This window comes from Cygnus olor, chromosome 10 (genome assembly GCF_009769625.2).
Source record: "Cygnus olor isolate bCygOlo1 chromosome 10, bCygOlo1.pri.v2, whole genome shotgun sequence".
Taxonomy (NCBI): domain Eukaryota; kingdom Metazoa; phylum Chordata; class Aves; order Anseriformes; family Anatidae; genus Cygnus; species Cygnus olor.
The window spans coordinates 12,762,821-12,784,698 of NC_049178.1; the positions used below are offsets into that span (position 1 = coordinate 12,762,821).

Here is a 21,878-nt window from a genome sequence, read left to right on the forward strand (position 1 = left end):
GGCGGCGCGGGGGAGCCGGGCGCCGGGAGCGGCTCCGGCGGGGGCGCCGCTGGTTATAAATAGCCCGGCCCACGCTCCGGGAGCGGCGGCACCGAAATAGCTCCGAGCCCGCGCCTGCAGACGGGAGCCCCGACGGGACGGGAGCCGGCACCGAGCGTCCCCCGGGCCACGACCCGCGGCGGGGGCTCCCGGCGGGGCCGAGCCGCGTCGCCCACCGGGTGTCCCCCCACCTCTCCTCTCGGTGCCGGTGCCCGGGGCCGAACCCCCCGTTCGCCGGGGCGGCGCTGCCGCCGGGGCCGGGGCCGCCGTGCCCGTGCCCGTGCCCGCCCCCGGGCGCGCCCGCCTCGGCGGCGCGGGAGGAGGCGGCGCGGAGCAGCGGCGGCGCCCGCACGGGGATGGCGTCTCCCGGAGCGCTGGAACCGGCGGCCGGCAGCGTGCCCGGCACCAAGGTGGAGCTCACCGTGTCCTGCCGGTGAGCCGGGAGCGGGGCGGCTCGGTGCCGGGGGACGGGTGGGAGCGGCGGCGCCGGGGGGGATGCGCCGGGAGCCCCGCGTCCTGAGCCCGCTCCCCTTCGGTGCTCCCCAGCGCCGGCGCCCGGAGCTGCCCGGGGCTCCGGACCGGGACCGGGAGCGGGAGCCCGGCTCTGCCCTGCCCGGTGCTGGCCGTGCGCGGGGCAGCGCGGCAGGAGCGGCTCGGTGCCCGCAGCCCCGGGGTGTTTGTTGCTCGGTGCCTCCGGCTGAGCGGGGACCGCGGGGCAAGCGGCGGCTGCGGGTGGCCACGTACAGCCCTGCGCGGGGGTCCTGCCCCGGGGACCGGCACCGGCAGCGTCCCCTCTGCTGGGGGACAAGGGAAGGCCTCTGCCCCCATCAACCGCCCTGCCCGGTGTGGCCCCGAAGTCCTCCCTGCCAGCTCCGGACCACGTTTGGGCAGGGGGCTGCTGTGCCCCCTCCTTGCAGATGCGTCAGGGGTCCCAGCTGAGCCCCCTCCCTCCCTGCCAGCCCCGCTGGGCAGCAGGCGGAGGGGCCGTGGGGCTGTGGGTGCTGGCATCCCCGGGCAGGGGCCAGGGCACAGCCAGGCCCCAGCTTTGCAGCCCCCCGAGGGCTCAGCTCCATCCAGGGCTGCCAGCAAAGCCTGGCGGGGGCTTCTCTCTGCCCCCTGGCCCTGCCCGCTTGGGCCAGGGCAGCTGGCTGAGCACCAGGGCGCAGGAAGGATCCCAGCAGAGCCGCTCACGGCCCCCGGCTCTCCCCGGTGTCAAACCACAACAACGGCAGCGATCAAAGTGCTCCGGCGTCTGCTGCGCTGGGGGGGCCGTGGGGTAGTGCGGGCTGGCCCCCACGGGCTACCCGGCCCCTGCTAAGTGTCTGCTTTCTTCTCACTTCTGCGCTCTCCATTAGCTGCACTCCCGCTTCTGGGGTGCGGCGGGTGCTCAGCCGTCGCCGGCAGCACCGGGGAAGGTTTCGTCCTGTAAATGGGTTCCTGTCATGTTCAATCACTGTCAGCGCTGGAGACGCTGCTCCTCGCTGTCCCGACGGGCTCCCTCCACCCGGCCTCCTGCCCGTGTCCCACGGGCACCGGGGCTTTCGGCCCCGAGTGCCGGCACAGCACGGTGCCATCCCCCAAAAGCCCAGCCCGGGGAGGACACGGGGACCCCCAGCGGGTTGGGCCCTGGCACCCAGGGAGCGCGTGGCCGCTCATGCCTGGCTCCGTCCCCCCAGGAACCTGCTGGACATGGACACCTTCTCCAAGTCTGACCCAGGTGGGTGGCAGGGGCGTGCTGCTGGCGGTGCGAGCGCAGCGTGGCAAGGCACGGCACGGCTCCGCTCCTCTCTCCGCAGTGGTCGTCCTCTTCGTGCAGGGCGCGGGGAGCAGCGAGTGGAAGGAGGTGAGCGCTGCGACTCTCACCTCGTCCCCCCTACCCCATGCCAGGGGTGCTGCAGCCCCCAGCGTGCCCGTTCCTGGCTAATCCCCGGCTCGGTTAAATGGGCCCATATGGCCACCGACTTCCACGCTAATGATCCCTCCTCGCTGCTAATCCCCGCGGGGATTAGTGCTGGGGCAGCTGCCATGGGGAGGGATGGCAGGCACGGGGCCGCCCTCACCCCTCTCTCTGCAGTTTGGGCGCACTGAGGTGATCGACAACACCCTGAACCCCGACTTCGTCCGCAAGTTTGTCCTCGACTACTACTTCGAGGAGAAGCAAAACCTCCGCTTCGACGTGTGAGTGCCTCCGCGCCCACGGGGACAATGGGGTACGGGTGCTGAGCCCCTGTGGGCAGCCCACGGGACACCGTGAAAAGCACCGAGGCAATAAAAATTGTCACAGCGCGGAGGGGCTGAGGGGTTGGAAATGTTGTGTGGGGCCAGTGGGGGGTCCCCGAGTGCCGGGTGGGGACATGGGGACGTGTCTGGGTGCCAGCTCACGGCTCTGCTCTGCCACCGGCAGCTACAACGTGGACTCCAAGAGCTGCTCCATCTACAAGCAGGTGAGCGCCGTGGGGCCGGGGGACACGGGGTGATGTCCCCGCGTGGTGGGAGCTGCTGGGGGTGGAGGCACCGCAAGGCTGTGCCCCTGAGGGGGCTCCCGGGTGGGACAGGCACCCCTGGCCTCGGGGGCTCAGCCTGCCCTTCGTCTCTCCATGCCGCATCGGGACTGGCAGAAGGTAGGTGTCTGCCACGCTGCAAAATCAGTCCCCTGGGGGGGTGCATGGTGGTCCTGGGATGCAGGGTAGGACCAGAGCACATGGAGCGGCTCCGGTGGGGGACACGTGATGGGTCCAGGGCATGTGGAGTGGGCGCATGGGATGATCCTGTGGGTGCAGGATGAGTTCAGGGATATGGGGCGAACCTGGGTGTGCAGGATGTGTCCTGGGCTGGGGGTGGCTCCTGCAGCACGGGGTGGGTGCAGGGCACTTGGGGTGGCTGTGGGGCAGGGCGACCAAAGGTTGGGGATGGTGAGGGTCTGGGGGGGCTGCGAGCAGGATCCCCCAGGTTTAACACCCTCTGCTCGGGGCGCAGGACTTCCTGGGGCAGGCGTTCGTGGCGCTGGGGGAGGTGATCGGGTCCCAGCGGGGCCGCCTGGAGAGAGCCCTCACGTGAGTCGCACCCCGCGGTGGGGTCGGGGGTCCCGCACCGTGCCCCCAGCCACCCGCCCCACCTGGGGACACCCCCATGGCCCCGCTGTGCACGGGGGAAGGCACCAGCACCATGGGGTCACACAGAGCACCCTGTGTCCTGCCCCGTCCTGTCCTCACCATCCCCACGCTGGCCTCTTGTCACAGGGGGATCCCAGGGAAGCGGTGCGGGACCATCCTGCTGCTGGCCGAGGAGCTGAGCAACTGCAGGGTGAGCGCTGGCGTTTTGGGGCGCTGCTGGGGCACGGGGCGAGGAGCCGGCCCGAGGTGACGGTCCTCGTCCCCAGGACATCGTCACGATGCAGCTGTGCGCCAACAAGCTGGACAAGAAGGACTTTTTCGGGAAATCCGACCCCTTCCTCGTCTTCTACCGCAGCAACGAGGACGGCACGTGAGCACGGGGCCGCGGGGCGCCCGGGTCCCCGCGCGGCGCGCCCTGACCCTGCCCTGTCCCCGCAGCTTCACCATCTGCCACAAGACAGAGGTGGTGAAGAACACGCTCAACCCGGTGTGGCAGCCCTTCACCATCCCCGTGCGCGCCCTCTGCAACGGGGACTACGACCGGTGAGGGGCTGGGGACCCGGTGAGGGGATGGGGACGGTGCCGTGGGGCAGCCGTGGGGCCGGGGCAGGGCGTGAGCGTCTCCCCAGCAGGTGTAGCCCCGCTAGCAGCAGCAGCAGGCAGCTCCGAATTGGGTCCTTATTGGCTTTTTTTTTTTTTTTTCCTCTTTTGCAACCCAAATTACATAAAAGCTTCCCCCCCTTCCCCAGAGCCCTGCCGTGACCCAAATTCCCCCGCTCCCCTCCCCGCAGAGCTGCGGGCCGGGCACGCGGTGCGGCTCTGACGGCGCTGGCACGCCGAGCCCCGGGTGCCACAAGCAGGGCGTCCCCACGGCCCCGGAGCCGCGGTGGCCATGCCGGCGGCTCCCCCTGAGCCCCGCTTTGCTTCCAGCACGGTGAAGATCGACGTGTACGACTGGGACCGGGACGGGAGGTGAGGCCGTGCCCCCAGGGGCAGGGGCGGGCGTCGGGGCATCCCTCGCCCTGTGCCACACGTGGCCCCCACGCTCCCCCCCGCAGCCACGACTTCATCGGGGAGTTTGCCACCAGCTACCGGGAGCTGTCCCGAGCACAGAGCCAGTTCACGGTGTATGAGGTAGGGGGGGGTACGGCCGGGGGGGTTCCGGGGGTGCTGGGAGCCCCACAGTGGGACCTGCCCATGCCCACAGGTGCTGAACCCTAGGAAGAAGTGCAAGAAGAAGAAATACGTCAACTCCGGCACCGTGAGTGGGGCTGGGGCGCTTTTAGGTCTCCTGCCTGTGGTGGGGGCATGGTCCTGACCCCGTGTGCCCGCAGGTGACTCTGCTCTCCTTCTCCGTCGAGTCCGAGTTCACCTTCGTTGACTACATCCGAGGCGGGTGAGTGGGGACGGGTGTCCCCGGGCTCCTGAGGCACCCAGGGCACTGGGACGGGGGCCGGGACCGTGGTTACGGTGACACCACAGGCTGGGGGTGCCGAGAGGGTGGCTGCGGGTGTTGGCTGGGGCACGGGGCCAAGCAATGGGGCTGGGGGGCACAGGTAGAGGACGCACCGTGCCGTGGGGCTGGCAGCCGGGACCCCTGCACCGTGGGGCCAGCAGGCTCTCTCGCTCTCCCTCCAAGGACGCAGCTGAACTTCACCGTCGCCATTGACTTCACGGCCTCCAACGGTGAGCGCGGCGGCCGGGAGGGGGCTGACCGGGGGGGCGGCGGCGGCAGGGCGGTGCCGACGGGCGCTGTGCCGCAGGGATGCCGTCGCAGCCCACCTCGCTGCACTACGCCAGCCCCTACCAGCTCAGCGCCTACGCCCTGGCGCTCAAGGCCGTCGGGGAGATCATCCAGGACTACGACAGCGACAAGCTCTTCCCCGCCTACGGCTTCGGCGCCAAGCTGCCGCCCGACGGCAAGATCTCCCACCAGTTCCCCCTGGTGCGCTCTGGGGCTCGGGGGGAGCCCCACCGCGGGGCAGGGCTGAGGGTGAACGCACAGCTCCCGGGCGGGGAGGCAGCCCCTGGGTCGGGGAAGCACCCGGCCTGGCCGCATCCTGCCCCGCAGCCGTGGGAGGGAGCTGGGGAGCTGTGCCCCCGCCCCGAGCGCCCGTCCCGTCCCCCAGAACAACAACGAGGACAACCCCAGCTGCGCCGGCATCGAGGGCGTGCTCGAGTCCTACCTGCAGAGCCTGCGCACCGTGCAGCTCTACGGGCCCACCAACTTCGCCCCCGTCATCAACCAGGTGGCCGGGTGAGCGCCGCGGGGCTGTCCCCGTGCCGTCCCCGCGCGGCGAGGTGACACGGGGCCGGCTGCTGGAGGGAGCCCGTGCCCCCTGTGCCCGCAGGACGGCCGCCCAGGTGACGGACGGCTCCCAGTACCATGTCCTCCTCATCATCACCGACGGCGTCATCTCCGACATGCTGCAGACCAAGGAGGCCATCGTCACCGTGAGTGCGCCCCGCGGCCGCGCCACTGGGTCCCGGGCACCCCAAATACTCGGCATGCTGCCCCCGCTGCCCCTCCGCCTCCACCCCACAGGCCTCGGCGCTGCCCATGTCCATCATCATCGTGGGAGTGGGGCCGGCCGAATTCGACGGTGAGCAGGGCTCGGGGCAGCGGGGCGTCCCGGAGGAAGGGACGGGGCTGGGGGACACGGGCGCTGCCCGCACGCGGGGCGCTGAGCGGTGCTGCCCCCCAGCCATGGAGGAGCTGGACGGCGACGAGGTGCGGGTGTCCTCGCGGGGACGCTACGCCGAGAGGGACATCGTGCAGGTAACGGGATCGCGTGGGAGACGGGCAGGTGGTGGCGGTGCGGGGTCAGGCACACGCTGCCCTTCTGCCCTTGAGCAGCCTCCTGCAGGCACGGCTGGTGGCATGGGGTGGCCGCGGGACCGCGTCCCGTGCCGCGGGGCAGGGCTCGAGGGCCGTTTCCCGGCCGTGCCCGCCGCCTCCTCCCGCAGTTCGTGCCGTTCCGGGACTACGTGGACGACTCGGGCAACCAGGTGCTGAGCATGGCGCGCCTGGCCAAGGACGTGCTGGCCGAGATCCCCGAGCAGCTCCTGTCCTACATGAAGACCCGCGACATCAAGCCGCGCCGCGCCGACCCGCAGTAGCCCCACACCGGGGCTGGCACCGGGGCACCGGCCCCGCTCCCTCCGTCACGGCGTGGGGAGCCCCACGGGGGAGCCCGGGGCCGGTGGGCACCGGGGAGGCCCCGGTGTGGGGCTGCCGGTGCAGGGCTGCCTGGCTCCGCCGGGTCCCCGCAGCCCTCGGTGGGGGGGTCCCGGGCCGCGGGGCCGGGGCCGCGGCGGGGCTGTAGCGGCGGTACCGGCTGTAAATAAAGCGCTGCAACCGGACTGCGCCGTGCTGCGCCGGGGTAGTGCTACGGGGAGGGACTCGGGGAGGGTCCCGGGGGGTCCCGGTCCCGGTCCTAGTCCCGGTGCCGGTGGGTCCTCGTCCCGCGGGTACCGCCCCGTCCCGGTGCCAGCCCCGGTGCTGTCCCGGTGGGTCCCGTCCCGGTGCCGGTGGGTCCCGGTGCTGCCCCGGGAGTCCCGTTCAGTCTCGTCCCGGTGGATCCCGGTGCCGGCGGGTCCCGGTGTCAGCCCCTTCCCTTCCCGCCCCGTCCCAGTGCCGGTTCCGGGTGGTCCCGGTGGATCCCGTCCTGGTGCCGGTGCCGGTAGGTCCCGGTGCCGGTGGTTCCCGTAGGGTCCCGTCCCGGCGGGTGCCGTCCCGTCCCGGTGCCGCCCCGGGGATCCCGGTGTTTCCCGTCCCGGTGCCGGTCCCGGCGGTTCCCGTCCCGGTGGTTCCCGTCCCGGTGGTTCCCGTAGGGTCCCGTCCCGGTGCCGGTAGGTCCCGGTCCCGGTCCCGGTGCTCCCCGTCCCCTCCCGGTGTTTCCCTTCCCGCCCCGCCCCGCCCCGCCCGGTGCCCGCCGCGCGCTGCCGTCCGCGCACCCCCCCCCGGCCCCGGCCCCGGCCCCCGGCCCCGGCCCCGCCCCCCGCGCCGCTCACCTCACCCCCTTCGCCCCGCAGATTCGCCTCTCCCCCCCCCCTCCCCACCGCGCCCCGCATCGCCCCCTAAAAAAAAACCCCACGCCTCCCGCTCCCCGCGGCCCCCCGTCCCCCCCCAGCCCTCCCCGCCCCTCCCCGCCCGCCGTCTCCCCTCTCCCCTCTCGCACCGCCCCGCGGCCGCGCCGAAAGTGCGGCCGCCTCCCCGCCGCCGCCTTTACCCAGCGGCCGCCCCGCGCCTGGCGCCGCCGCCGCCGCCGCCGCCGCCTCCATTGTTGCGGGCCCGGGGGGGGGGGGGGGGCAGCGGCAGCCGCCGGGGGGCGGTGGGTGGTGGTTGGGGGGGGGGGGGGGGCGGGCGGAGGGCCGGTGAGGGGAGAGCCCCCGCGCGGCGCCATGGGCGTGGACTTCGACGTGAAGACGTTCTGCCACAACCTGCGGGCCACCAAGCCGCCCTACGAGTGCCCGGTGGGCTCGTGCCGCAAGATCTACAAGAGCTACAGCGGCATCGAGTACCACCTCTACCACTATGACCACGAGCACCCGCCGCCGCCGCCGCCGCCTCACGCCCCGCCGCGCAAGCACAAGAAGAAGGGGCGCCAGGCCCGCGCCGCCAACAAGCGCTCCCCCAGCCCCTCCGAGCCCTCGCAGTCCCCCGGCCGCGAGGTGATGACCTACGCCCAGGCCCAGCGCATGGTGGAGGTGGACCTGCACGGCCGCGTGCACCGCATCAGCATCTTCGACAACCTGGACGTGGTGTCCGAGGACGACGAGGCTCCCGACGAGGCGCCCGAGAGCGGGAGCAACAAGGAGAACGCCGAGGGGCAGCCCGCCGCCGCCGCCGCCGCCGCCGCGCCCAAGGCGGGCAAGCACAAGAACAAGGAGAAGCGCAAGGACGCCAACCACCACCACCACCACCACCACCACCACAACGCCTCGGCCGGCGCCGCCCCCAAGCTGCCCGAGGTGGTGTACCGCGAGCTGGAGCAGGACACCCCCGACGCCCCGCCGCGACCCACCTCCTACTACAGGTACGGGCCGGGGCCGAGGAGACCCCGGGGGGCTTCAAGACAGGGTGCGGGCCCCCAGGAAGGTTGCGCCGCTCCCGGGGGCGGTTTGCGGGTGGCTGGTGTCCACACACGCCTTTGGGGTGCCATTGGGGCTGGCTGTGGCTCTGGACTCACAGCTCTCTGCTTGTGGGGGGGTCCCGATGCCTGCAGAGCTTATGGTCGCTTCCCAGCCGCTCGCCAGCAGTTTGGTCGTGCCATGCTTTCCTTGCTGGTACAACTCTACGAAGGAAAGCATCCTTCTGCCTTCTTCGGAGGCCCCCAGATCAGCTGGAGTCCCCCAGCGCCGAGGTTTCGCTGTAAGATGCGCGTTTGCGGGCTTAACGTAACCTTATTGCCCTGGGGCTTTTGGTAGCTCTGCGCCCCGTGCGTGGTTGGGTAAGTTCAGTGACCCAAAATACGCAGAGAGCTAACTCTGAGCACCAAAGTAACGCTCCCACGGCCGCCTCTGCCCTCCCAGCCACCACGCTGCCTGAGAACCTGGCGTCACAGAACGATAACACCGCTTTGTGCGTGAAAAGGGGGCGAGCTCCCCGCAACGTGCCTGCGGTGGTGTCTGACGTGATGCCGCGTGCCAGCTGCTGGAGCAAAACGGGGGCTCCCAGCTCGTTTCCCTACAGATCCTCCCCTCGCCTGCAGCTGGCAGCGGCCGGGTGGCCAGATTTAGAGGAACCCTGCGCCTTCTGGCCCTGTTTGCCAGCAGGGCCGGTGCTGTTGCGTCTTGGGAGCGAGGTCGCTGTCTCCAGAGTATCTGGTACCTTCTTGGTGGCTCCCGCCTTGCGCTGATGAGTCTCCAAGGCCCGCGACTCGTTATCGTGTCTGAACGCCCAGCTGCCTTGTGCCAAGGGCGCTGTGGTTGCCACGCTGCTCGGTGGTTGCACCACCTCCTGTGTCTGCACACCCCCGTTGTGTTTTCCCTGGCGTAAGGCTTGGCTGGAACGCGTAAACGTTCCCTCACCAGCCGTGCCCTCACCCTCTCGCGCTGTCCCCCTCCAGGTACATCGAGAAGTCGGCGGAGGAGCTGGACGAGGAGGTGGAGTACGACATGGACGAGGAGGACTACATCTGGCTGGACATCATGAACGAGCGGCGGAAGACGGAAGGCGTCAGCCCCATCCCCCAGGAGATCTTCGAGTACCTGATGGACAGGCTGGAGAAGGAGTCCTACTTCGAGAGCCACAACAGGGCGACCCGAACGCCCTGGTGGACGAGGACGCCGTGTGCTGCATCTGCAACGACGGCGAGTGCCAGAACAGCAACGTCATCCTCTTCTGCGACATGTGCAACCTGGCCGTGCACCAGGAGTGCTACGGGGTGCCCTACATCCCCGAGGGACAGTGGCTCTGCAGGAGGTGCCTGCAGTCGCCCTCGCGAGCCGTGGACTGCGCCCTGTGCCCCAACAAGGGCGGCGCCTTCAAGCAGACGGACGACGGGCGCTGGGCGCACGTGGTGTGCGCCCTCTGGATCCCCGAGGTGTGCTTCGCCAACACGGTCTTCCTGGAGCCCATAGACAGCATCGAGCACATCCCGCCCGCGCGGTGGAAGCTGACCTGCTACATCTGCAAGCAGCGCGGCTCCGGGGCTTGCATCCAGTGTCACAAGGCCAACTGCTACACCGCTTTCCACGTCACCTGCGCCCAGCAGGCCGGGCTCTACATGAAGATGGAGCCCGTCCGCGAGACGGGAGCCAACGGGACCTCCTTCAGCGTGCGCAAAACCGCCTACTGCGACATCCACACGCCCCCGGGCTCCGTGCGCAGGCTCCCCGCGCTGTCCCACAGCGAAGGGGAGGAGGAGGACGAGGAGGAAGAGGAGGAGGGCAAGGGCTGGAGCTCCGAGAAGGTCAAAAAGGCGAAGGCCAAGTCTAGGATCAAAATGAAGAAGGCGCGGAAGATCCTGGCGGAGAAGCGAGCGGCGGCACCCGTGGTTTCTGTCCCCTGCATCCCCCCCCACAGGTACCAGCCGCTGCCCTCCCCGAGCTGCGGGGCAGCTTCTCCCTCCCTCGGTGTCTCCGTCCCGCTCGGCGCACGGGCGCTGCCATTTTCACACTGGGCTTTTCACCTCCTTCCCCGGGGCTGCTCGTGGTTTCCTCCGGCGGTCCCGCGGAGGGGCGCTGAGGTGCGCGGCCCCGCGGAGGAGGGCAGGAAGTAGACGCTGCTGGTTTAACGTCAGCGCCCGAGCGTGGCCGGAGGCGTCAGGAAGCAGATGGGGGCTCCCAGATCTCCCCTCCTGCAGCGCTGCTGCTGCGGGTGGAGCAGAGTTCTTCGGGTGGCCATGTCGGAGCCACCCCTGTGGGCCCACGGCCCCCTCAATGCAGCCGTCGGGGTGCGGGGCTGCCCCCCAGCGGGAGCTCGGCACCCTCCAGACCTCCGGGGGGCTCCCGTGGGGCAGGAGGGCAGCGGGCAGGCGCCGTGGTTTCGCTCGGCGGGAGGAGTTCTGGCAACGTGCACGGGCAGGTCGCTGCTGCAGGGCTGATGGCTTCGTGCCACCGCCTGCTCACGTGCTAACCGTAGGGTAGCCTCGCTCGCCCGGGGTTTGCTCTCTAAGCAGCGCCTCTCTTCTCGCGTGTGGATGCGCTGGCAGGCTGGCTGGAGGCTCTCGCTGCTGCCGGCGTGCTCACAGCGAGCCCACACTGAGATGGAAGCTGTTCGCCTCACCCCAGGCCCTCCTGTTGGGGTTAATTAATCTTCCAAGGGCCGCTGCCAGGATGCCAAATGCCTTCCTGCAGGAGCCGAGCGTGGCCAGCGATGGCAGACGGGGCTGCTCTCGGCTGAGGCCGATGCAGGCGGGGCCACCCCACGGGAGAGCTGGCCCTGCGGGGACGGGGAGACACGGGGCCCTCCCCTCCCTTACCACCAGCCCCCCACGGGGCCCTTACCTCCGCCCCCAGCAGCAGGGATCTGGCCAGCGCTGGTGGAAGGGCTTGCCCCGGTCGCTTCAGGCTCTCTGCCATTGTAGAGCAGGAAAACCCCTTTTGTTTCGCGTCTGGGCTGTTTGGGGTAGCCCTTCATCATCTCCAACAGCAAGCTCTGTTCTGCCAGAGCCTGCCCTCCCCTCCTCCGGCCGTTCGCACCACAGGCTCCTCGGGGGCTCCGCCGCTTGTCTGGTGCCGTCTGAATAGGCCTTTGTCATCTTGGGTGGCCTCTCGGTGCCAGCATAATGAGCCGGGTGAATCACGGCTCGGGACGGCCGTGGGGGGGCCGCGGGAGCTGCTAAAGGCCCAGCTGCTGACGGCCCCCGGGCTCACGCCGGGAGGTGTGGGGGAGGAAGGAAAAGTGTGTGTAGGAGAGAGGGGGGGGCTGAAACGTCTTCTGGCGTCCTCTGCAGCCCTCTTGGGTGTGCTGCTGCCCGCCGCACTCCGTGGGCGCGCAGGGATTCCTGCCCTGTACGAGGGCGCCCTCGGCCTGAGGAGCTCACGGGTGGCCTCGCTGCTGCGTTTCCCCGGTGGAGGCTTCTGCAGCAGCCAGGTTTGCCCTTGCTGACGGGCTCTGTGGTTTGTGTCCCTCCTTCAGGCTCAGCAAGATCACCACCGTTTAAAACCATCCAGAGGAAGAGCCAGTTCATGCAGAGGCTGCACAGCTACTGGACCTCTGAAGAGGCAGTCCCGCAACGGCGTCCCGCTGCTGCGCCGCCTCCAGACGCACCTGCAGTCGCAGAGGAACTGCGATCAGGTGAGGGCTGCGTTTTGGGGTGCTGAGGGGCATCCGCGTGTGCTTCCGCGCCTTCCGGAGCTGCGGTCTCAAAGCCTCTGCTGCATGCGGTGCCTGCGGGCTCAGGAGGGGGCTAGAGGCAGGAGCTCCACCTCCCGGATGAGGAAGGGGCAGCCCCGGCTGCCTGCTCTCGCTGCTTCACCTTCCCCTCCGCTCTCAGCGCTCGGAGTTCGCCAGGCGGAGACGCCTTTGGCCGGCTGCCACGGGAAGGGAGGCCTGCCCCGCTGTGCACGGGAGTTAGCTCGCTTCTCCCGCCCGCGTGCGGCCAGCAGCTGGGACAAACGTGGCAGAAGCGGCTCTAACCCGAGGCTGCCGTGTCGGTGGGCATCGAGGGGGAAGGCCGCTGAGCTCCGGACGTAGTCTGGACAAAACCAAGGCCTCACAGTTCCTGAGATCGCTGCAGGAACGCTCCCTGCGGGTGCTGCTTCCAGCACGCTGTCTGCCTCAGCCGTTAGTCAGTGCTTTGCAGATGTGAAGTCTCTCGTGCCAGAGGACAATTTTTCCTCTGGCTCCCCATCTGAGTCCTTCTAAGCCCTCTGAAGACCGTGATCAGGCGGAGGTTCTCCTGCCTTTGCCCCCTCTCTTTTTTATTTGCTGGAGAGGGGTTGAAACAGCTTCTGCTCATCTTTGGCTACAGCAGCAGAATAAAGTCAGCATTTTGTGATGCCCCAGAAGCGAAGGTAACCAGAGCTGCATTCCCGTTTTGCCCCGGTGCCCTTCGCTGGAGCTGTGAGCAGCTGCCCAGACCTGGTGTTGGTCTGTGGTCCTGGGCAGCTGCCTGCACTTGGGTACGTTAGGCAGAGCGTTTCCAGAGGTTCTTGCGTCCACCTTCTGGCATCCTAACAGCCTTAGGACAGTGAGCAGGGAGCAGGTATTGAGCTGCGGCCAGCAGCTGGACCGTTTCAGTGAGCCACCCACAACAACCAGAGAAGCGGGAGCCTTATGAGACAAGCCGGGCGTGCTGGCTCCCTGCGCCGGGAAGAGCCCTCGCAGGCAGTCGGGGAGGCGGAGATGGGAACTCTTCTCCTACGGGCTCACGGTCTCCGGTGTTCCCGCAGAGAGACACTGAGGATAAGAACTGGGCCCTGAAGGAGCAGCTGAAGTCATGGCAGCCGCCTCCGCCATGACCTCGAGCGCGCGCGCTTGCTGGTGGAGCTGATTCGCAAGCGGGAGAAGCTCAAGAGAGAGACGGTAACGGTCGGCTGCCCTCCCCGGGGCGCTGCCGGGGGCGGGCCGCGAGCAGGGGCTCCCCGGGGCGCGGGTCGGGTGCCCTCCGCCAGCTGCACGGCGGGCGCGGGGGTCCCCTGGGGTGCGCTGTGCCCTGCCCCGGCAGCTCTGCACGACGGTGGCTGCTGCGCAAGGCTGGCGTGGGGAGCGCGGGGGCCGGGGCCGGTTGTCGCGCCTCTGCTCGCCGGAGACGGAGGGGAGGTGCAGGCGGTGCCCCTGCGGGCGGGGTCCTGCTCGAGGAGGGCGGCCTCGTGCAGCAGCGGGGAGAGGTGGCACCGTCCCTGCGAGGGGCGCTCAGTGGTGCTGCGTCGCTCTGTTTCAGATCAAAGTGCAGCAGGTGGCGCTGGAAATGCAGCTCACGCCCTTCCTCATCCTCCTCCGCAAGACGCTCGAGCAGCTGCAGGAGAAAGACACGGGCAACATCTTCAGCGAGCCGGTCCCTCTGTCTGAGGTAACAGAAATCTACGAAGTAAGAACCCCCTCCCCCAGATTTCTACTTCACTCACTCAAACTTGTCCCTTGCTCGTGCCACGGGCTGCCCACGGGGGGCTGGTGCTCCGGAAGCGCCCCTGGGCAGCCCGCTGCTGGCTTGCCCGTCCTGGCACCGCTCCCGCGAGGGGGAGTGTGGGCACTTGCCCCCCTGGGTCAGCCAAACGCCCGGCAGCTGGGCTGGCAGCCGCCGCTGGCCGGAGAGCGCGGCGCTCAGCTCCTCGCGCGTGTCGCTGGTGACTGCCCGGTGTCACGCGACACGTCAGGGGCTCGTGCCTGGGAAAGGCAGTGCCAGAGCTCGGGCCCCGGGCAGGCGGCGTGCTCTGACCCGTCCTGCGAAGGCTTTCGCTGGGGGACAGAGTGAGCACGGCGCAGAAATGGGTTTGACCCCGGATCGTCACCGCTGGGGCAAGGGGAGCGATTTCTGAGCGTGTCGTTGATTTTTTTCCCTGCCTGGGGAGGTGGGAGGGGGGCGCTGGCGCTGCGCAGCTCTGGCAGCGGGTCGGCACGGGGGTGTCCGCGCCGCGTGCTCCCACCCGCAGCCATCGCTGCCACCTGGGCCGTTCTGCTCCACGTTGTCCGCCCCCACCCTCACCCCCGGGGGTTGCACTTGGGGCTCCTCCCCGTGGGGACGCCTCGTCGCGTTCTGGATTCCCACAGCCCGCTGCCCGGAGAGGAGGGGATGCTGCCCTGTGCTCCGGAGCCTTAAAAACGCTTCCAAGTGCCTGTCCGCCCAAGGGGCTGAGTGCAGCACCCGGACTGCGTAGCCTGGAGGTTTCACTGCCCCTCCAGCTGCGCAGGCAGGTGGCGTTTCCAGATGTGTGTTGGGGCAGGGCACCAGAGCGCGATACCTGATTCCTCTAACAACTGTTTTCTTGGAGCAGGAATTGCTGGCAGGGGGCGGCGGGCTCTAACCCCGGGCCGTTTTCTCCTGCAGGTCCCGGACTACCTGGACCACATCAAGAAGCCGATGGATTTTCAGACAATGAAACAAAACCTGGAGGCCTATCGCTACCTGAACTTTGACGACTTCGAGGAGGATTTCAACCTGATCATCAACAACTGTTTGAAATACAATGCCAAAGACACGATCTTCTACCGGGCAGCCGTCCGGCTGCGGGAGCAGGGGGGCGCGGTTCTGCGGCAGGCTCGCCGGCAGGCGGAGAAGATGGGCATTGACTTTGAGACAGGCATGCACTTCCCTCACTGCGTGGCTGTGGAGGAGCCTCAGGTGCAGGATGTCGACGACGGTGGGTACTCAGCCCCTGTCCTGGGGTACGGGGGCTGCTCGGAGCTCAGCCCGCTGCAGTCGGGCGCCTGGGGGCTGTTCTTGCTGCCTCTCCCAGGCGTGTCCCTCGGTTCCTCTTCCTGCTCTTGGCTGGAAGCAGCCCCCCGGTGAGCTGCTGAGGCTCCTGCTGGGTGCAGCCTTGGGTGCTGAACCCCTCTGGTCGCTGTGCCTGCTCCTCCCTCCCTGCTCTCCTTACCTGTGGGCTTTGCTGGCTGACACAGCGAGATCCGGCCGGCTCCGTGACTGTAATTTTGCTCGTCCCTGCTGGGCAGTGGGGAACACCACCAGAATAACTCGCCTGAGAAGGGCCCTTTTAGGGTCCTCTTCTCCCTGGGCAAAGGGCTGGGCATGGAGCAGGGGCTCCGGCGGTCGAACCTCCCTACTCTCTAATGCTTCAGGGTCACTTTGGCTCTGCTGTTTCTGCTGCGCCCTGTTACAACCCTGTTGTTTTTCTGCTGTGCCCTTGCCCCAGCTGATGAGAACCCTAGTATTCCCCGTGCTGCTGATCAGCCGGCCTTCCCCAACTGGTTTGCTTCCACCAGGGCTCCTTCTCTGGGTCTCTGAGGGTAACCTTCAGTGCTCACAGGCGTTTGTACCACGTACGCTATTTCCCTCCTGTGGGGGAGCCCCATGCCCTTCCACACAAAGGGTCTCCAAAGAGTTCCCGATCTCTTTCATCCATCTGCTCCTCTTTGTGCCCCCAGAAGACGTGCGGCTGCTGCTCTCGGAGAACCAGAAGCACCTGCCCCTGGAGGAGCAGCTGAAGATCTTGCTCGAGCGGCTGGATGAGGTCAACGCGGGCAAGCAGAGCGTAGGACGGTCCCGCCGGGCCAAGATGATCAAGAAGGAGATCACGGTCCTGCGGCGAAAGCTCGCTCACCCCCGGGACCTGGGCCGAGACGGGCTGGAGCGGCACAGCTCCTCCGCCAGGGGCGTCCTGCAGTCGCACAACCCCTGCGAGAAGGACCTGCAGACAGACAGCGCTGCCGAGGAGAGCAGCAGCCAGGAGACTGGCAAAGGTACCGCTCCCTCCACAATGCCGCTGGTTCCCGGGGAACCGCAGGGAAACACCTCTGGGCAGGCAGGCTGGTGGAGCAGCCGCCCTCCAGGCGCCTCCCAGGGCAGGAGGGCCGTGCGGGCAGCTCCACACACAAGCCTTGCCCGTAGCTCCTCCTCAGAAGCAGGGCAAGTCGCCTCTCGGGAGGGTTCCCTTTTATCCCACCCCACGGGGGAGTCCCGTGTCTCCCGCAGGGCATCCCGTGGCGGCGGTGGCCCCAAATCCCTGTGGCGTGCAGCGTCTGCACATCCCCGGGCTCCCCGCCGGTGCTCCCCGGTGGGGATCCGAGCCCTGCTGGGTGTTTTGTCGTCAGCCCTGCCGCAGCGGGGAGGGAAGGCAAAGGCGGCCACCTCCCGCTTCGGGAGCGCCCGCAGGGGTGTGTGCGTGGTGCTGAGCGCTCATCTTGTGAGCTTCTCCTGCGTGTGGCTGAGGGACTGGCTGTCACTGAGCCTCGTGGCACGCGATGCCCCGCCGTGAGGTGCGAGATGGGTTCCTCCTGAGGCCAGGCCCTGCCGCATCGGCCTCGCCGCTGACGGCCGAGCCCCAAACACCCTGCCAGGGCTGGGAGCTGAGCGCCAGCGTCGGCGCCCTGCTCCCGGGAGCTGGTGCTGGCAGGTGCTGAGCTGCCCTCCTGGGAGAGCACGGCAACGGCGCCGCCCCGCAGGGTCCCCAGGCAGAGCTGGGAGGTGTCACCGGGCGGTTGTCGCCTTGGCATCCCGCTCCCCGAGGCGCTGGGAAAAGCAGCTGCCTGTGCAAGCAGCGTCCAGAGTCTGTATTGCGAGGCTGCAGCGGGGCCTCGCTGCCCGTGAAAAACGAGGGGCGTCTGTGCCTGGTGTCCTCCGGTGGCCCCACTTGGGTTTTACTCCCAGCAGACTGGTTTGGCCCTCAGGGCAGGCATGGTGAAGCTTAGGACTGAAGATCCTGAGAGACAGTTCCCGAGACACGAATCTTGTCCTTTCTGCCGCTGCCACGTGTCCCCTGTCAGGTCCCGCGGGCTGCGGCTGATGCCTTCTCCTCCCCGCTCCAGGTCTGGGCCCCCAATTCTTCTTCCACCCGGCACACGAAGTGGGCAGGAGGACCTCAGTGCTCTTTTCCAAGAAGAACCCTAAAACTGCGGGGACCCCCAAAACGTCCGGGACGTCCCCCGAAGAACCGAGACAGCCAGATCGCTCCGGCCACGGCAACAGCCCCATCGGCCCCCCGCAGCTCCCCATGATGGGTGCTCCAGCGGCAGAGGGAAGCGAGGGCGAAGCCCCCGCCCAGCTCCAGCTCCGACAGCGACAGCGACAAGTCCACGGAGGACGCTCCCATGGGTGAGCGCGGCAGCCGCGGCCCCGCGGGGAGGCTGTCACAGGGCGCTGCGCCCTCGTAACGCCCTCCTGCTCGGTTCTTTTCTCGCAGACTGCCCGCCAACGGCTTCAGCAGCGGGAACCAGCCGGTGAAGAAGAGCTTCCTGGTGTACCGGAACGACTGTACCTCCCTCGGAGCCAGCTCCGACTCCGAGTCCAGCAGCAGCAGCAGCAGCAGCGCTGCCTCGGACCGCACCAGGTACCTCACCCCTGATGCCCCTGGGTGCCAGCGGGTGGCTGAGCCGTGTGGCAAGGCGTGTGAGCCCAACTGCCCCTTTCCCTGGGGACAGCGCCCATAACTGTGGCCTCTGCTCCCAGGTGCAGGGGCCGGGGCCAGCCTGGGCAGGATAATGCCTGTCTGCCCGCTGTAGCTCTGTTGAGCTCCTGGGGCTGGCTGGTAGAGCTCTCGGAGCCACCCGGGTGGCCCTCTGGAAGCGTGACCGCTGCTAACAGCTCCGCTCCCTCTCTCAGCACAACGCCCTCAAAGCAGGGCCGGGGAAGCCCTCCTTCTCCCGCGTACAACTTCCCCGAGGACAGCAGCGAGGACACGTCGGGGACGGAGAACGAATCCTACTCGGTGGGCGCCGGGCGCGGCGTGGGGCACAGCAGTAAGTACCAGGAGCTTCCAGCCCCGCGCCTGATGCACGCCATCGCGCGGGAGGGGCGCAGCTTGAGGCCCCTCTCCCCCTTCTCTTGGCGCAGTGGTGCGGAAGGGCATCGGCCGCGGCGCGGGGTGGATCTCCGAGGACGAGGACTCTTCCCTGGACGCCCTGGACCTGGTGTGGGCCAAGTGCCGGGGGTACCCGTCCTACCCGGCGCTGGTGAGTGCGGCTGCCCGCGCCTCCCAAAATCTTATCCTGGCACCGAGAGACGGGTCTGGGGGCAGTCAGCGGGGCGGGTGGGAGGTGGATTACAACTTCCCCGAGGGTGGGGGCTGGCAGGGGTCACGGCTCTCTGTCAGAGCTCCATCCCCTGCCCCCCGCCAGATCATCGACCCCAAGATGCCGCGGAGGGCATGTTCCACCACGGCGTCCCCATCCCCGTGCCCCCCCTGGAGGTGCTGAAGCTGGGCGAGCAGATGACTCAGGAAGCGCGGGGAGCACCTCTACCTCGTCCTCTTCTTCGACAACAAGCGCACTTGTGAGGCCCGGGCGGGGGGCGCGGGGTTGGGGGGCGGCGGGGGGGGGGGGGTGCCGGTAAGGGAAACCCGGGGCGGGGGGGTGAAATATACCGGTGGGGGTGGCACGCGCGCCGCCCGTAACCCTCAAACGAGGCTCCCGCCGGCTCCCCGCAGGCAGTGGCTGCCCCGCACGAAGCTGGTGCCCCTGGGGCGTCAACCAGGACCTGGACAAGGAGAAGATGCTGGAGGGCCGCAAGTCCAACATCCGCAAGTCGGTGCAGATCGCCTACCACCGCGCCATGCAGCACCCGCAACAAGGTGCAGGGCGAGCAGAGCAGCGACTCCAGCGACAGCGACTGACCCCCCCCCCCCCCCCCCCAACAGCCACCGCCCTCCCGCCGCACCGGGCCCGCCGCAGCTGGACTGCGCCGCACCGGGAAAACGGGGGGGGGGGGGGACACACACAGGCCCGGGGCTCCCCCCCCCCCTCCTTTCCCCGTGCCCTCCCCCCCCACCCCGGTGCCGGCGGGGCTGTAAATACTGTACAGCCCTGCCCCTTTAAATTATTCCCCCGGGGGGGCGGCCCCGGCGCCGGGACGTGTTTGTAATTTATTATTTTGGAGGAAAGGAACCACAAAAACAACCAGAAATGCTGTCGGGTTCGTGCGGGGGGGGGGGGGGAACGGGCCGGGGGGGGGGGGACACCGGGACCCAGCCGCTTCCGGGGTTGGGTCAGCGAGAGGCCGGAAGCGGGGCAGAAGAGCGGCGCCGAGGGGGAGGGCGCTCTGCGCGCCGTGGGGGGAGAGCTCTATGGTGGGGGAGGCTCGGGGGGGGGGGAGCTTCGGGGGGGGAGGCTCTATGGGGTGGGGGGGCGCCGAGGGGGGGGGTTCTATGGGGGGGAGTGCTGGGGGATTTGGGGGCTGGGAGGGGAGGGATTGGGGATTGGGGGGCCTGGGGGGGGGGGAAGAATCGGGATTGGGGGCTGGGGGGGGGGGGAATTGGGATTGGGGAGGACTGGGGAGGGTCTGGGGGGGCTGTGGGGCCGGGAGGGGGGAGTGCTGGGTGGTTGGGGGGCTGGGGGGAGGAATTGGGGATTGGGGGGGCTGGGGGGAAGAATGGGGGCCTGGGGGGGGCTGGGGGGCCAGGGTGGGAGAGGGAGTGCTGGGGCATTGCGGGGCTGGGGAGAGGAATTGGGGACGGGGGAGTCTGGGGGAAAAATGGGGATTGGGGGGGGGTCTGGGAGGGAAAAATGGGGGTCTGGGGGCACTGCACTACAGGGAGGGGGGCAGAGAGGGAGGGGGACACGCTACAGGGTATATGTGGGTATTGAGGCATCGCCTGACCCCGCTGCCTCCACGGGCAGAGGGGCGCCGCCGTCCCCCCCCCCTGCACCCCCATGGCGCTGCGGGACGCCCCCTCCGCCTGCCCGGCCCTGTGGCGCTCGCTGCGCTGCCCGACGGCCGAGCTGCGCCTGGACCTGGTGCTGTCCTCGGGGCAGACGTTCCGGTGAGCCCATGGGGGGCTACGGGGGGCTACCGGCGGCCACGGGGCCCGGCCCGACGCCCGGTGCCTGGCAGGTGGCGGGAGAGCAGCCCCGGTGCCTGGACGGGCGTGCTGGGCGCCCGCGTCTGGACGCTGGTGCAGGAGCGGGACCGGCTGTGGTACACGGTGTACGGCGAGGAGCCGCCCGGCCCCGACACCGACGGGATCCTGCGGGACTACTTCCAGCTGGACGTGGGGCTGCCGGCCCTCTACCGCGCCTGGGGGGCGGCCGACCCCCACTTCCATAGGGTGGCCGGCGACTTTCCCAGGTGGGACAACCCATAGGGTGGCGGCGGTGGCACCCACCGGGCCCCCCGCCGCCGACCCCATCCGTCCCGTAGGGGTGCGGGTGCTGCGGCAGGACCCGGTGGAGTGCCTGCTCTCCTTCATCTGCACCTCCAACAACCACGTCGCCCGCATCGCCGCCATGATCGAGCGCCTCTGCCAGGCCTTCGGCCGCCGGCTGTGCCAGCTGGGCGCGCGGCCCTTCCACGCCTTCCCCTCCCCGGCGGCGCTGGCAGGTCCGCGGCCCCCCCCCCACCCCCCCGACCGCCCTCCTGCTGCCCGGGTTGGGGTCCCCGGCCCACGGCCCCCGCTGTCCCCTCGCAGGCAGCGACGCCGAGGCCAAGCTGCGGGCGCTGGGCTTCGGCTACCGGCCAAGTACGTGAGCGGCAGCGCGCGGGCCATCGCCGAGGGGCTGGGCGCCGAGGGGCTGCGCCGGCCTGCGCGCCGTGCCCTACGCCGAGGCCCGGAGGGTGCTGTGCGCCCTGCCGGGCGTGGGGACCAAGGTGGGTGCCGGCACGGGGACGGGGACGGGGGGGCGAGGTGCGGCGGCGGGGCTGACGGCGGCGCACGTGGCAGGTGGCCGACTGCGGTGTGCCTGATGGCGCTGGACAAGGCGGAGGCGGTGCCCGTGGACACCCACGTCTGGCGCGTGGCGCGGCAGCAGCATACGGGCCGCGGCGGGCGCGCGCGCTCCCTGACGGCCCGCGTGCACCAGGAGATCGGTGAGGCCCCAAACCGGCGCTCAGCCCCCGCACCGCGGAGCCGCAGCCCCTTCCCTGAGCCCCCCCACAGGGCTCGGAGGGGGGCACGGGCTGAGCCCCCCCCCACACACACACCCCGTGGCTGGCTCCGATCTCCCTGCAGGAGACTTCTTCCGCGGGCTGTGGGGACCCTACGCGGGCTGGGCGCAGGCAGTGAGTACCCCCGCCGTGTTTGCCCCCCCCCCCCAAAGCTGTTTGCCCCCCCAGGCTGTGCCCACCCAGCGCCATTCCCCCCTCCCCAGGTCCTGTTCTGCGCCGCCCTCCACAAGGGGCAGGATGCGGCCGGCAGCGGGAAGCGGGCCAGGAGGGGCCGGGGCCGGGAGAGCTGCGGGCACGAAAAGCCCTAAAGGGGGGGGGTCACGAAGCCCTAAGTGGGGGGGGATCACAAAGCCCTAAGGGGGGGGGGGCACGCGGCCCTAAGGGGGGCCAGGGGCAGCGCTGTGGCTGTCCCCGCACCCGCTGCGTGCCCGGGGAGCTGCTGGCGCCGAGGGAGCTGCTGGCCCCAGGGGGGCCGAGCCGAGCTGGGCGGCTTTCGCCTGTTTCCTTTATTACAAGCAATAAAATAGAAACATCCATTGGAAAATGTGCCTGGAACATGCTGGGGGGGGGGCAGAGTGGGGAGGGAGGGAGAGGGCCTGGCTGGAGCGCCCCCCCCCCCCCCCCCCGGCCTGGGGGTGCTCCTGGGAGCTGCCCCCACCCCGTGCAGACCTCGGCTCCAGGCCTGCAGGGGGGCAGCCCCCCCCCCCCCCCCCCAAAAAAAGGGGCTCCCTCCTGGGGCCGGCTGGGAGCAGGGCAGGGTGCCCCCCCCCCACGGTTCTGCCCC

General features: G+C 69.6%; 3 protein-coding genes across 9 annotated transcripts; all 3 read left to right on the forward strand.

The window, feature by feature from the left end:
* Positions 1-352: 352 nt before the first annotated feature.
* Positions 353-6,947, forward strand: CPNE9 (copine family member 9). Of its 7 annotated transcripts, XM_040568928.1 has the most exons (21): positions 353-472; positions 1,716-1,756; positions 1,836-1,882; positions 2,114-2,217; positions 2,444-2,483; positions 2,658-2,660; positions 3,016-3,092; positions 3,279-3,342; positions 3,419-3,522; positions 3,591-3,695; positions 4,083-4,124; positions 4,211-4,286; positions 4,360-4,413; positions 4,487-4,548; positions 4,792-4,838; positions 4,916-5,097; positions 5,282-5,409; positions 5,504-5,606; positions 5,698-5,755; positions 5,858-5,931; positions 6,120-6,944. In XM_040568928.1, exons 1-21 carry the CDS (start codon positions 396-398, stop codon positions 6,270-6,272), a joined length of 1,641 nt encoding a protein of 546 aa, XP_040424862.1. In that variant the 5' UTR covers positions 353-395; the 3' UTR covers positions 6,273-6,944. The 7 variants fall into 7 exon arrangements, with proteins under 7 accessions (XP_040424862.1, XP_040424864.1, XP_040424863.1 ...); XM_040568930.1 differs by lacking the exon at positions 2,658-2,660 and having other exon boundaries at positions 3,219-3,342; positions 6,120-6,947; XM_040568929.1 differs by lacking the exon at positions 2,658-2,660 and having other exon boundaries at positions 6,120-6,945.
* Positions 6,948-7,470: 523 nt separating this feature from the next.
* Positions 7,471-18,844, forward strand: BRPF1 (bromodomain and PHD finger containing 1). The gene is given in 21 exon segments (XM_040568935.1): positions 7,471-8,191; positions 9,224-9,408; positions 9,411-10,182; positions 11,740-11,758; positions 11,760-11,816; positions 11,818-11,898; positions 12,996-13,049; positions 13,051-13,128; positions 13,487-13,633; positions 14,591-14,903; positions 15,646-15,960; positions 17,026-17,311; positions 17,400-17,546; positions 17,819-17,955; positions 18,050-18,168; positions 18,334-18,352; positions 18,355-18,443; positions 18,445-18,487; positions 18,641-18,675; positions 18,677-18,775; positions 18,777-18,844. Coding segments are annotated over 21 exon segments (3,681 nt in total). The 5' UTR covers positions 7,471-7,556; the 3' UTR covers positions 18,828-18,844.
* A 323-nt stretch (positions 18,845-19,167) lies between these two features.
* OGG1 (8-oxoguanine DNA glycosylase) lies at positions 19,168-21,632 on the forward strand. The gene is given in 11 exon segments (XM_040568979.1): positions 19,168-19,280; positions 19,831-19,973; positions 20,045-20,295; positions 20,351-20,530; positions 20,619-20,663; positions 20,666-20,724; positions 20,726-20,797; positions 20,871-20,882; positions 20,884-21,016; positions 21,159-21,208; positions 21,298-21,632. Coding segments are annotated over 11 exon segments (1,053 nt in total). The 5' UTR covers positions 19,168-19,277; the 3' UTR covers positions 21,403-21,632.
* Positions 21,633-21,878: the final 246 nt, after the last annotated feature.

Excerpts from the sequence above, each read along its gene's own strand:
- CPNE9 (XM_040568924.1), top strand. The coding sequence starts at position 2,769 with ATGGGTCCAGGGCATGTGGAGTGGGCGCATGGGATGATCCTGTGGGTG. Across the intron at positions 4,414-4,486 it reads AATACGTCAACTCCGGCACC|GTGACTCTGCTCTCCTTCTC; the intron begins GTGAGTGGGGCT and ends GTGTGCCCGCAG. Across the intron at positions 4,839-4,915 it reads TGACTTCACGGCCTCCAACG|GGATGCCGTCGCAGCCCACC; the intron begins GTGAGCGCGGCG and ends GCTGTGCCGCAG.